The sequence below is a fragment of the Pseudophryne corroboree genome, chromosome 12, assembly GCF_028390025.1.
Source record: "Pseudophryne corroboree isolate aPseCor3 chromosome 12, aPseCor3.hap2, whole genome shotgun sequence".
NCBI classification, from domain to species: domain Eukaryota; kingdom Metazoa; phylum Chordata; class Amphibia; order Anura; family Myobatrachidae; genus Pseudophryne; species Pseudophryne corroboree.
Genome location: NC_086455.1, coordinates 29,947,387 through 29,961,920, shown reverse-complemented (window position 1 = coordinate 29,961,920; position 14,534 = coordinate 29,947,387). Strand labels below are relative to the sequence as shown.

General features: G+C 51.1%; 1 protein-coding gene across 1 annotated transcript in view; it reads right to left on the bottom strand.

The window, feature by feature from the left end:
• LOC134979889 (cytochrome c oxidase assembly protein COX16 homolog, mitochondrial) overlaps nt 1-9,909 on the bottom strand; it is a 99,268-nt gene extending 89,359 nt beyond the window's left edge. Inside the window, exons 1-2 of the mRNA XM_063946517.1 lie at nt 9,780-9,909; nt 1,904-1,981 (exon numbers count right to left, since the gene is read on the bottom strand). Coding sequence (XP_063802587.1) covers nt 1,904-1,981; nt 9,780-9,845 — 144 coding nt within the window. The 5' untranslated portion in view covers nt 9,846-9,909. The remainder of the gene's footprint in view (nt 1-1,903; nt 1,982-9,779) is intronic.
• Between the last annotated feature and the right edge of the window lie 4,625 nt (nt 9,910-14,534).

Genomic DNA, 14,534 nt, shown 5'->3' with positions numbered 1-14,534 from the left:
CAGTATTTATAATAATCCAACAGAAGGTATGAGTCTCCTTTTGATAATGTTTATAAATGTCATGTTGGCAGTTATGGCTAATGAGATGCAGTAGTCATGGTAAGACCAAGTGAATTAATTGCAAGATGATATGAGAAGAGGTCCTAAGCTGTCACGGCTGAGATCGCCGGCACAGACAAGTCTTTAATCAATACTTTTCTCATTTTGACTGAGCCACCTGTGCTGCAAATCTGCCCATTTATAGCTGCCAAGACGTGAATCATCACTTATGCTTAAAATATAATGTTCCTGGGTATTACATGCAATTATAGTATATGAAAAATATTACTTTTCACTGCCGGATGGGGAGGGGAGGGGGGGTGGGGGTGGCGGGGACGACAACAACTGTAATTATGTGCAGGATTGCATTCTTGCGCATAAACAGTCCAGCCAGCTTTCATGGAATGCATTGGCTGCAGCCCATCCAAGCCAGTAAAGTCTGCAGTGATAGCAGGGGAGGTGGCTTCCCTGGCAGTCCAGAGAGAAGACTCCTCTCCCTGGGTCTGCCTGTCCATCATGTGATTGGCAGGGAGCACTTCCAATGGGAAGTCACTGCCACTGCTGGGCAGTCCTTGTGGGTGGTGAATTTTACTGTGAGGGCTGCAGCCACTATCTAAAATCCGCCACTGTATTTCAGTATACAGATTATATACATGCACATTCTTCCCATGTAACCGCTCAATAGGGGTCGGTTCACATGTTTCTAAAGCATTGTAGAGCTTGTATGTGGAAACGAGAGGATGCATGAGCAAAAGAAATGCTTTCAGCAATATTGCTGACAGTATGGTAGCCAGCGCCATACAATAGTGTACCAGGTACCGCAACCCTGCCGGAGAATTCACACATGACAGTCATTTATAGAGAGAGAATGGGCCATCAACCAAATGACATTCAGCAAACAATGACCCTGTGATGTGAAAAGTGCCTCTGATGACAGGGCATATGATGGGCTGAGAGCCACGGCCCATGGGGGGCGACAGACGCGGGCCACGGGGGGGGGGGGGGGGGGGGGGGGCGACAGACGCGGGCCACGGGGGGGGGGGACACAGACGCGGGCCACGGGGGGCGACAGACAAGGGCCACGGGGGGGCGCGACAGACGCGGGCCACGGGGGGGGGGGGGGGGGGGGGCGCGACAGACGCGGGCCACGGGGGGGGGGGGGGGGGGGCGCGACAGACGCGGGCCACGGGGGGGGGGGGGGGGGCGCGACAGACGCGGGCCACGGGGGGGGGGACGACAGATGCGGGCCACGGGGGGAAGGGGGGGCGACAGACGCGGGCCACGGGGGGAAGGGGGGCGAGACAGACGCTGGCCACGGGGGGAAGGGGGGGCGAGACAGACGCTGGCCACGGGGGGAAGGGGGGGCGAGACAGACGCTGGCCACGGGAGAAGCAGAGTATATGTTTTCATATCCCTGTATTTAGCATAGGGCCCCATAAAGTCTTAACCCAGCTCTGGCCACATTCTTCAGGCGTGGCCCCAGGTCTTGGCCCCCAGCAGTAACTAAACCTATGTTTAGTCACTATGTGACTGTCACGCTGTGTAACGGATTGCCCCTGCCTGCCTGCCTGCCACCTCACAGCAGAGCCAGCCCCTGGTACCTTCATCATCTCCCCTGTCTATGGGCAATTAGCCCTATTTTAATTAATTCAACCCATTGGCTTACTACCGGGACTGGGAATCTACCCCTAGGGTGGTGTGAAAATATCCAGACACAATAAGGGTGACATGAACCGAAAAACTTTGAGAAGCAATGCTGTAACATTATTCAGGCTTTATCCAATAAAATAACATTTCTGAAGAACTACAAAACACAAGGAAGATTACAAGGAAACATTCAGCCTCCATATGGTATTTAACTCACCGTTCTTTTTAACTTTTGCACATCGTAGCGGATTTGGGTAAATTCACGCAGCCCAAAGGAGCCACCTATGACCAATAGCTGAAAATAAAGGGAGAACACGTTGTAGGAAATCGTGATATTTTTAGGGCCCTAAATGTTAATTGGAACAAAAGAAAATATTTTGTTGTCATAAGATCACATAACTCATTACAATGCTGACATACCTACAGCTGCCATAAGCACACTGCACGTCTATACAAGTGTATTTTGGATTAGTAGCAACCTTTCCAAAGTAATCCATAACACCACTTCCATATTAAAAAAGGACCTATGTACAAAGCATTTGTGGGGCGCATCACCATATATCCTCAACATTAAACAGGGAGTCATGATTTTAGAGCAAGAAAAGAGAAGATTCTGCTATCGCTGAAGAAGATGACTTGGTCTGAGTGCTGCTGGCATGGGGTGGTGAAACGCGCAGTTTTATAATAAGAATTTACTTACCGATAATTCTATTTCTCGGAGTCCGTAGTGGATGCTGGGGTTCCTGAAAGGACCATGGGGAATAGCGGCTCCGCAGGAGACAGGGCACAAAAAGTAAAGCTTTAGGATCAGGTGGTGTGCACTGGCTCCTCCCCCTATGACCCTCCTCCAAGCCTCAGTTAGATACTGTGCCCGGACGAGCGTACACAATAAGGAAGGATTTATGAATCCCGGGTAAGACTCATACCAGCCACACCAATCACACTGTACAACCTGTGATCTGAACCCAGTTAACAGTATGATAACAGCGGAGCCTCTGAAAAGATGGCTCACAACAATAATAACCCGATTTTTGTAACTATGTACAAGTAATGCAGATAATCCGCACTTGGGATGGGCGCCCAGCATCCACTACGGACTCCGAGAAATAGAATTATCGGTAAGTAAATTCTTATTTTCTCTATCGTCCTAGTGGATGCTGGGGTTCCTGAAAGGACCATGGGGATTATACCAAAGCTCCCAAACGGGCGGGAGAGTGCGGATGACTCTGCAGCACCGAATGAGAGAACTCCAGGTCCTCCTTAGCCAGGGTATCAAATTTGTAGGATTTTACAAACGTGTTTGCCCCTGACTAAATAGCCGCTCGGCAAAGTTGTAAAGCCGAGACCCCTCGGGCAGCCGCCCAAGATGAGCCCACCTTCCTTGTGGAATGGGCATTTACATATTTTGGCTGTGGCAGGCCTGCCACAGAATGTGCAAGCTGAATTGTATTACACATCCAACTAGCAAAAGTCTGCTTAAAAGCAAGAGCACCCAGTTTGTTGGGTGCATACAGGATAACAGCAAGTCAGTTTTCCTGACTCCAGCCGTCCTGGAACCTATATTTTCAGGGCCCTGACCACATCTAGCAACTTGGAGTCCTCCAAGTCCCTAGTAGGCGCAAGACACCACAATAAGCTGGTTCAGGTGAAACACTGACACCACCTTAGGGAGAGAACTGGGGACGAGTCCGCAGCTCTGCCCTGTCCGAATGGACAAACAGATATGGGCTTTTTTGAGAAAAAAAACCACCAATTTGACACTCGCCTGGTCCAGGCCAGGTCCAAGAGCATGTTCACTTTTCATGTGAGATGCTTCAAATCCACAGATTTGACTGGTTTTAAACCAATGTGTTTTGAGGAATCCCAGAACTACGTTGAGATCCCACAGTGCCACTGGAGGCACAAAAGGGGGCTGTATATGCAATACTCCCTTGACAAACTTCTGGACTTCAGGAACTGAAGCCAATTCTTTCTGGAAGAAAAATCGACAGGGCCGAAATTTGAACCTTAATGGACCCCAATTTGAGGCCCATAGACACTCCTGTTTGCAAGAAATGCAGGAATCGACCGAGTTGAAATTTCTTCGTGGGGCCTTCCTGGCCTCACACCACGCAACATATTTTCGCCACATGTGGTGATAATGTTGTGCGGTCACCTCCTTTCTGGCTTTGACCAGGGTAGGAATGACCTCTTCCTGAATGCCTTTTCCCTTAGGATCCGGCGTTCCACCGCCATGCCGTCAAACGCAGCTGCGGTAAGTCTTGGAACAGACATGGTACTTGCTGAAACAAGTCCCTTCTTAGCGGCAGAGGCCATAAGTCCTCTGTGAGCATCTCTTGAAGTTCCGGGTACCAAGTCCTTCTTGGCCAATCCGGAGCCATGAGTATAGTTCTTACTCCTCTACGTCTTATAATTCTCAGTACCTTAGGTATGAAAAGCAGAGGATGGAAAACATACACCGACTGGTACACCCACGGTGTTACCAGAACGTCCACAGCTATTGCCTGAGGGTCTCTTAACCTGGCGCAATACCTGTCCCGTTTTTTGTTCAGACGGGACGCCATCATGTCCACCTTTGGTAATTCCCAACGGTTTACAATTATGTGGAAAACTTCCCCATGAAGTTCCCACTCTGCCGGGTGGAGGTCGTGCCTACTGAGGAAGTCTGCTTCCCAGTTTCCATTCCCGGAATGAAACACTGCTGACAGTGCTATCACATGATTTTCCGCCCAGCGAAAAGTCCTTGCAGTTTTTGCCACTGCCCTCCTGCTTCTTGTGCCGCCCTGTCTATTTACGTGGGCGACTGCCGTGATGTTTTATCCCACTGGATCAATACCGGCTGACCTTGAAGCAGAGGTCTTGCTAAGCTTAGAGCATTATAAATTTACCCTTAGCTATATTTATGTGGAGAAAAATCTCCAGACTTGATCACACTCCCTGGAAATTTTTTTTGTTTTTTTTTGTTGTGTGACTGCTCCCCAGCCTCTCGGGCTGGCCTCCGTGGTCACCAACATCCAAAACTGAATGCCGAATCTGCGGCCCTCTAGAAGATGAGCACTCTGTAACCACCACAGGAGAGACACCCTTGTCCTTGGATATAGGGTTATCCGCTGATGCATCTGAAGATGCGATCCGGACCATTTGTCCAGCAGATCCCACTGAAAAGTTCTTGCATGAAATCTGCCGACTGGAATTGCTTCGAAGGAAGTCACCATTTTTTTACCATGGCCCTTGTGCAATGATACACTGATTTTAGGAGGTTCCTGACTAGCTCGGATAACTCCCTGGCTTTCTCTTCCGGGAGAAAAACCTTTTTCTGGACTGTGTCCAGAATCATCCCTAAGCACAGGAGACTTGTTGTCGGGATCAGCTGCGATTTTGGAATCTTTAGAATCCACCCCTGCTGTTGTAACAGTATCTGAGATAGTGCTACTCCGACCTCCAACTGTTCCCTGGACTTTGCCCTTATCAGGAGATCGTCCAAGTAAGGGATAATTAAGACGCCTTTTCTTCGAAGAAGAACCATCATTTCGGCCATTACCTTGGTAAAGACCCGGGGTGCCGTAGACAATCCAAACGGCAGCGTCTGAAACTGATAGTGACAGTTCTGTACCACGAACCTGAGGTACCCTTAGTGATAAGGGCAAATTTGGGACATGGAGGTAAGCATCCCTGATGTCTCGGGACACCAGATAGTCCCCTTCTTCCCGGTTCGTTATCACTGCTCTGAGTGACTCCATCTTGATTTGAACCTTTGTAAGTGTTCAAATTTTTTTAGATTTAGAATAGGTCTCACCTAGCCTTCTGGCTTCAGTACCACAATATAGTGTGGAATAATACCCCTTTTCTTGTTGTAGGAGGGGTAATTTAATTATCACCTGCTGGGAATACAGCTCGTGAATTTTTTCCCATACTGCCTCCTTGTCGGAGGGAGACCTTGGTAAAGCAGCCTTCAGGAGCCTGCGCAGGGGAAACGTCTCGACATTCCAAACTGTACCCCTGGGATACTACTTGTAGGATCCAGGGGTCCTGTACGGTCTCAGCGTCATGCTGAGAGCTTGTCAGAAGCGGTGGAACGCTTCTGTTCCTGGGAATGGGCTGCCTGCTGCAGTCTTCTTCCCTTTCCTCTATCCCTGGGCAGATATGACTCTTATAGGGACGAAAGGACTGAAGCTGAAAAGACGGTGTCTTTTTCTGCAGAGATGTGACTTAGGGTAAAAACGGTGGATTTTCCAGCAGTTGCCGTGGCCACCAGGTCCGATGGACCGACCCCAAATAACTCCTCTTCCTTTATACGGCAATACACCTTTGTGCCGTTTGGAATCTGCATCACCTGACCACTGTCGTGTCCATAAACATCTTCTGGCAGATATGGACATCGCACTTACTCTTGATGCCAGAGTGCAAATATCCCTCTGTGCATCTCGCATATATAGAAATACATCCTTTAGTCAATAAAATACTGTCCCTGTCAAGGGTATCAATATTTTTAGTCAGGGAATCCAACCAAGCCACCCCAGCTCTGCACATCCAGGCTGAGGCGATCGCTGGTCGCAGTATAACACCAGTATGTGTGTATATACTTTTTATGATATTTTTCCAGCCTCCTGTCAGCTGGCTCCTTGAGGACGGCCCTATCTATAGACGGTACCGCCACTTGTTCTGATAAGCGTGTGAGCGCCTTATCCACCCTAAGGGGTGTTTCCCAACTCGCCCTAACTTCTGGCGGGAAAGGGTATACCGCCCATATTTTCTATCGGGGGGAACCCACGCATCATCACACACTTCATTTAATTTATCTGATTCAGGAAAAACTACGGTAGTTTTTTCACATCCCACATAATACCCTCTTTTGTGGTACTTGTAGTATCAGAAATATGTAACACCTCCTTCATTGCCCTTAACGTGTGGCCCTAATAAGGAATACGTTTGTTTATTCACCGTCGACACTGGATTCAGTGTCCCTGTCTGTGTCTGTGTCGACCGACTAAAGTAAACGGGCGTTTTAAAACCCCTGACGGTGTTTTTGAGACGTCTGGACCGGTACTAATTGTTTGTCGGCCGTCTCATGTCGTCAACCGACCTTGGCGCGTGTTGACATTATCACGTAATTCCCTAAATAAGCCATCCATTCCGGTGTCGACTCCCTAGAGAGTGACATCACCATTACAGGCAATTGCTCCGCCTCCTCACCAACATCGTCCTCATACATGTCGACACACACGTACCGACACACAGCACACACACAGGGAATGCTCTGATAGAGGACAGCACCCACTAGCCCTTTGGAGAGACAGAGGGAGAGTTTGCCAGCACACACCAAAAACGCTATAATTATATAGGGACAACCTTATATAAGTGTTTTCCCTTATAGCATCTTTTTTATATATTTCTAACGCCAAATTAGTGCCCCCCCCTCTCTGTTTTAACCCTGTTTCTGTAGTGCAGTGCAGGGGAGAGCCTGGGAGCCTTCCCTCCAGCCTTTCTGTGAGGGAAAATGGCGCTGTGTGCTGAGGAGATAGGCCCCGCCCCTTTTTCGGCGGCCTCGTCTCCCGCTCTTAACGGATTCTGGCAGGGGTTAAATATCTCCATATAGCCCCCGGAGGCTATATGTGAGGTATTTTTAGCCAAAAAAGGTTTTCATTTGCCTCCCAGGGCGCCCCCCTCCCAGCGCCCTGCACCCTCAGTGACTGCCGTGTGAAGTGTGCTGAGAGGAAAAAGGCGCACAGCTGCAGTGCTGTGCGCTACCTTAAGAAGACTGAGGAGTCTTCTGCCGCCGATTCTGGACCTCTTCTCGTTTCAGCATCTGCAAGGGGGCCGGCGGCGAGGCTCCGGTGACCATCCAGGCTGTACCTGTGATCGTCCCTCTGGAGCTAATGTCCAGTAGCCAAGAAGCCAATCCATCCTGCACGCAGGTGAGTTCACTTCTTCTCCCCTAAGTCCCTCGTTGCAGTGATCCTGTTGCCAGCAGGACTCACTGTAAAATAAAAAACCTAAGCTAAACTTTTCTAAGCAGCTCTTTAGGAGAGCCACCTAGATTGCACCCTTCTCGGCCGGGCACAAAAATCTAACTGAGGCTTGGAGGAGGGTCATAGGGGGAGGAGCCAGTGCACACCACCTGATCCTAAAGCTTTACTTTTTGTGCCCTGTCTCCTGCGGAGCCGCTATTCCCCATGGTCCTTTCAGGAACCCCAGCATCCACTAGGACGATAGAGAAAGGTAGTTACTCTGGAGAACTCCGCACATGGCATATATGGTTTATATCTTGAGACTGATTCACCTTTCCTGTATGTCACACATGCAGATTCTATACATGCACATCACAGCAGTTGTACAAATCAGGGGTTCAATATTAAGGCTCCCACGGGTGGGAATAGTCCTTGTTAGTCGGGCTTGTGAGGGGGCGGGATGTAGGTGTCGGTATTGTGACATAACTACATCCCCTTACAGCAGCCGTCTGCAGGTCCCCATACAGTATACTGCAATGTCTTTTTGGCGCACATTTAATTGATCCTGTGCCATAAAACAGTATTACATTGTTGCTGCATGAGGGAGCTACAGTAGGAGCACACATGCAGGAGAAGGGATGTCCCCAGCCCGGATACTGTACAGACTGCAACGTGTCCCCAGCCCGGATACTGTACAGACTGCAACGTGTCCCCAGCCCGGATACTGTACAGACTGCAACGTGACCCCAGCCCGGATACTGTACAGACTGCAACGTGTCCCCAGCCCGGATACTGTACAGACTGCAACGTGTCCCCAGCCCGGATACTGTACAGACTGCAACGTGACCCCAGCCTGGATACTGTACAGACTGCAACGTGACCCCAGCCCGGATACTGTACAGACTGCAACGTGACCCCAGCCCGGATACTGTACAGACTGCAACGTGACCCCAGCCCGGATACTGTACAGACTGCAACGTGTCCCCAGCCCGGATACTGTACAGACTGCAACGTGTCCCCAGCCCGGATACTGTACAGACTGCAACGTGACCCCAGCCTGGATACTGTACAGACTGCAACGTGACCCCAGCCCGGATACTGTACAGACTGCAACGTGACCCCAGCCCGGATACTGTACAGACTGCAACGTGACCCCAGCCCGGATACTGTACAGACTGCAACGTGTCCCCAGCCCGGATACTGTACAGACTGCAACGTGACCCCAGCCCGGATACTGTACAGACTGCAACGTGACCCCAGCCCGGATACTGTACAGACTGCAACGTGACCCCAGCCCGGATACTGTACAGACTGCAACGTGACCCCAGCCCGGATACTGTACAGACTGCAACGTGACCCCAGCCCGGATACTGTACAGACTGCAACGTGACCCCAGCCCGGATACTGTACAGACTGCAACGTGACCCCAGCCCGGATACTGTACAGACTGCAACGTGTCCCCAGCCCGGATACTGTACAGACTGCAACGTGACTGCCTTGGTAATGCTTTATTCACACTCATGGTTATGGGAAGACCAACGAACTGTGGGGAAAATGTTAAAATTATGGCAATTGTACACACAGCACACTACAATAAACGCACACGCAGCGCATTACGATGAACGCACACGCAGCGCATTACGGTGAACGCACACCCAGCGCATTACGGTGAACGCACACCCAGCGCATTACGGTGAACGCACACCCAGCGCATTACGGTGAACGCACACCCAGCGCATTACGGTGAACGCACACCCAGCGCATTGCGGTGAGCGCACACCCAGCGCATTACGGTGAGCGCACACGCAGCGCATTACGGTGAACGCACACGCAGCGCATTACGGTGAACGCACACGCAGCGCATTACAGTGAACGCACACGCAGCGCATTACAGTGAACGCACACGCAGAGCATTATAGTGAAAGCACACGCAGAGCATTACAGTGAACGCACACGCAGCGCATTACAGTGAACACATACACACAGCACAGCAACAACAATCTGAAAAGTACAAAAGATACAATTAGAACAAATCCTTAGATTACACGATGTTCTCAGACATGTAGTCACAGCTGCCCACACACTGCCAGCGACACCCTCTCACTATATACCACATGATAACATATATCCTTTCTCACAACTCACCATCATGGGCACGCCATAGCGTAAGGTGGTATTGCTTTTATAGGATTGCCATAACCTGCCCAGCATCTTGTCATAACCTCAGTCACCTTATGGGGAAAATGATATCCGCAGCACACCGTACTTCCGACATATGTGCACCCGGAAGCGGCCTCAGCATACTGGCAAGTCCATACCACAAACCTGTCCCCCGGAAACAGATAACGTCTGTGCAGTTCCCCGTGTGAGGGTTACTACATTACAGGGGCGAAAGCATGGATACCACAGTGTAAGCATCTACTGTATCTACAGAAAAATAAATCTGCCTAAGAGGCTGTGACAGGGAGGATACTACATTAGTGTATGTCCTAGCTGTTACTTCATGATCTTTACAATAATTCCTGCCACTTACATCTATTGCTTATCTTTAAAGCTTCAAAATGTAACTGGCTACCTCTAGTAGGCAGTGCTTATCATTTCTTTGGAGAAAAGGTACAGGAACTCACCAGGGACATATGTACCAAGCATTGGAAAGAGATAAAGTGGAGAGAGAGAGAGAGAGAGATAAAGTACCAACCAATGAGCTCCTGTCTGCCATTTTTCAAACTCAGCATGTGACATGGCAGTTAGGAAATGATTGGCCGCTACTTTATCTCTCTCCACTTTATCACCCTCCAAGGCTTTGTACATAACCTGCTGATGGTCCTGTGGCCAGGTAAGTGTCCACCTGGTGTATAAATGTGCTGTACTGTGGCAGTCTGAGGATACAAGTTCCAGACAGGAGAATTAAATTATTAAAGCAGAGGCAGCCGTGGCATCACTAGGGGTCTGCGGACCACACCCGGGTGTCAATCTCCGAAGGAGGGGGCACTGGGGGCATATAAGGCACTGGTGGGGGGGGGATATCTGTCACTGGGGCATATTTGGCACTGGGGGGAATATCTGGCACTGGGGGGGATATCTGGCACTGGGGCATATATGGCACTGGGGGGAATATCTGGCACTGGGGGGGGGGGATATCTGGCACTGGGGCATATATGGCACTGGGGGGGAATATCTGGCACTGGGGGGGGGGGAGGGATATCTGGCACTGGGGCATATATGGCACTGGGGGAATATCTGGCACTGGGGGGAATATCTGGCACTGGGGGGGGGGATATCTGGCACTGGGGGAGAATATGTGGCACTGGGGGCATATATGGCACTGGGTGGGAATTTCTGGCACTGGGGGCATATATGGCACTGGGGCATATATGGTACGGGGGAATATCTGGCACTGGGGGCATATATGGCACTGGGGGCATATATGGCACTGGGGGGGAATATCTGGCACTGGGGGCATATATGGGGGGAATATCTGGCACTGGGGGCATATATGGCACTGGGGGGGGAATATCTGGCACTGGGGGCATATATGGCACGGGGGGAATATCTGGCACTGGGGGGAATATCTGGCACTGGGGGCATATATGGCACTGGTGGGGAATATCTGGCACTGGGGGCATATATGGCACTGGGGGGGATATCTGGCACTGGGGCATATATGGCACTGGGGGAGAATATCTGGCACTGGGGGCATATATGGCACAGGGGGGGAATATCTGGCACTGGGGGCATATATGGCACTGGGGGGCAATATCTGGCACTGGGGGCATATATGGCACGGGGGGGAATATCTGGCACTGGGGGCATATATGGCACTGGGGGCATATATGGCACTGGGGGGGAATATCTGGCACTGGGGGCATATATGGCACGGGGGGATATCTGGCACTGGGGGGAATATCTGGCACTGGGGGGAATATCTGGCACTGGGGGGGAATATCTGGCACTGGGGGGGGGGATATCTGGCACTGGGGCATATATGGCACTGGGGGGAATATCTGGCCCTGGGGGGAATATCTGGCACTGGGGGGGGGGGGGGATATCTGGCACTGGGGCATATATGGCACTGGGGGGGAATATCTGGCACTGGGGGGGGGGATATCTGGCACTGGGGGCATATATGGCACTGGGGGAATATCTGGCACTGGGGGGAATATCTGGCACTGGGGGGGGATATCTGGCACTGGGGCATATATGGCACTGGGGGAGAATATGTGGCACTGGGGGCATATATGGCACTGGGTGGGAATTTCTGGCACTGGGGGCATATATGGCACTGAGGGGCATATATGGTACGGGGGAATATCTGGCACTGGGGGCATATATGGCACTGGGGGGGAATATCTGGCACTGGGGGCATATATGGCACTGGGGGGGAATATCTGGCACTGGGGGCATATATGGCACTGGGGGGGGGAATATCTGGCACTGGGGGCATATATGGCACTGGGGGGAATATCTGGCACTGGGGGGAATATCTGGCACTGGGGGCATATATGGCACTGGTGGGGGGGAATATCTGGCACTGGGGGCATATATGGCACTGGGGGGGATATCTGGCACTGGGGCATATATGGCACTGGGGGAGAATATCTGGAACTGGGGGCATATATGGCACAGGGGGGGAATATCTGGCACTGGGGGCATATATGGCACGGGGGGGGAATATCTGGCACTGGGGGCATATATGGCACTGGGGGCATATATGGCACTGGGGGGGAATATCTGGCACTGGGGGCATATATGGCACGGGGGGATATCTGGCACTGGGGGGAATATCTGGCACTGGGGGGAATATCTGGCACGGGGGGGCATATGTGGCACTGGGGGGGAATATCTGGCACTGGGGGGGAATATCTGGCACTGGGGGCATATGTGGCACTGGGGGGGAATATCCGGCACTGGGGGCATATGTGGCACTGGGGGCATATCTGGCACTGGGGGCATATTTGGCACTGGGGTGGAATATATGGCACTGGGGGCATATCTGGCACTGGGGGCATATGTGGCACTGGGGGGGAATATCTGGCACTGGGGGGAATATCTGGCACTGGGGGGAATATCTGGCACTGGGGGCATATGTGGCACTGGGGGGGAATATCTGGCACTGGGGGGGAATATCCGGCACTGGGGGCATATGTGGCACTGGGGGCATATCTGGCACTGGGGGCATATTTGGCACTGGGGGGAATATATGGCACTGGGGGCATATCTGGCACTGGGGGCATATGTGGCACTGGGGGGGAATATCTGGCACTGGGGGCGTATATGGCACTGGGGGGATATATGTGTACCTGGCACATGGGGGGGGGCTATATTTGGCACTGGGGCATGTGAGTACCTGGCACCGTGGGGGAATATCTGGCACTGGGGACATATGTGGCACTGGGAGCACAGCCCTAGCAACAAGGACTACCTCCTAGCAACGAGCATGACACCCAGTGCATGAAACACCTGGCAACGAGCATGACACCCAGTGCATGAAACACCTGGCAATGAGCATGACACCCAGTGCATGAAAACCCTGGCAACGAGCATGACACCCTGAGCATGAAAACCCCTGGCACCGTGCATGGAACCAAGAGCATGAAACCCCTGGCAACGAGCATGACACCCAGTGCATGAAACCCCTGACAACGAGCAGGTAATTGAAAAGTAATTAGAAGCCTTACTGTAGGAGTTAATGTGTAATGGGCATTACGGTGTGTGGCATAATGTATCACGGACATTGCGGTGTGTGTCATAATGTGTCACAGGGCAGGCATTACGGTGTATGGTATACTATATCGCGGGCATTGTGATATGTGGTATAATGTCTCAGGGTCATTGCAGTGTGTGGCATAATGTATCACGGACATTGCGGTGTGTGTCATAATGTGTCAGGCATTACGGTGTGTGGTATACTATATCACGGGCATTGTGGTATGTGGTATAATGTCTCAGGGTCATTGCAGTGTGGCATAATACATAACGGGCATTGCGGTGTGTGGCATAGGGTATAACGGGCAGGGCATTGCAGTATGTGTCACAGGCATTACGATGTATGGTATACTATATCACGGGCATTGTGGTATAATGTCTCAAGGTCATTGCAGTGTGTGGCATAATGTGTCACAGGCATTGTATGTGCTATAATGTATCGGGCATTGCAGTGTGTGGCATAATGTATCACGGACATTGCGGTGTGTGTCATAATGTGTCACAGACATTGTATGTGCTATAATGTATCAGGGGCATTGCAGTGTGTAGTATAATGTATAACGGGCATTGCGATTCCTGTCATAATGTGTCACAGGCATTACGGTGTGTGGCATAATGTGTCACAGGCATTACGGTGTGTGGCATAATGTGTCACAGGCATTACGGTGTGTGGCATAATGTGTCCGGGGCATTACAGTGTGTACATATTGTGTCATGTGCATTATTGTGTGCGGCATAATGTCTAAGGGCCATTGCAGTATGTGGCATAATGTATACTGGGCATTACTGTAAGGAGGAAAAATGACAAATAATGTAAGGGGCATGAATCAGGATTATTTTTCTTTCCTGTGGTGGCCAACGTATGGGCGTGCAGGTTGCAAAACTGGGGTATAAGGTAGTCTTTTCCTGCAATGCCACGCCCCTTTATGTTAAACCACGCCCATTCCAACTAAACCACGCCCCTTTTTTGCTGTGCGCGCCTAAGGCGCCCGCATATTTATCCCTTTCTTGCTCCCAATTATGGAGCATGCGGGGGGGAGAAAAATTTCTAGTTACGCCACTGGGCGACACCAAAGTGCCGGCTCCTCCACAGTGACTGGAGGCTGGGTGCTGCACTGTGACATTATTGTGCAGCACTTGGCTCCTATCACAGTGTAGGAACTAGAAGTGCAGCCAGTCGATCCCCCGGAGTGA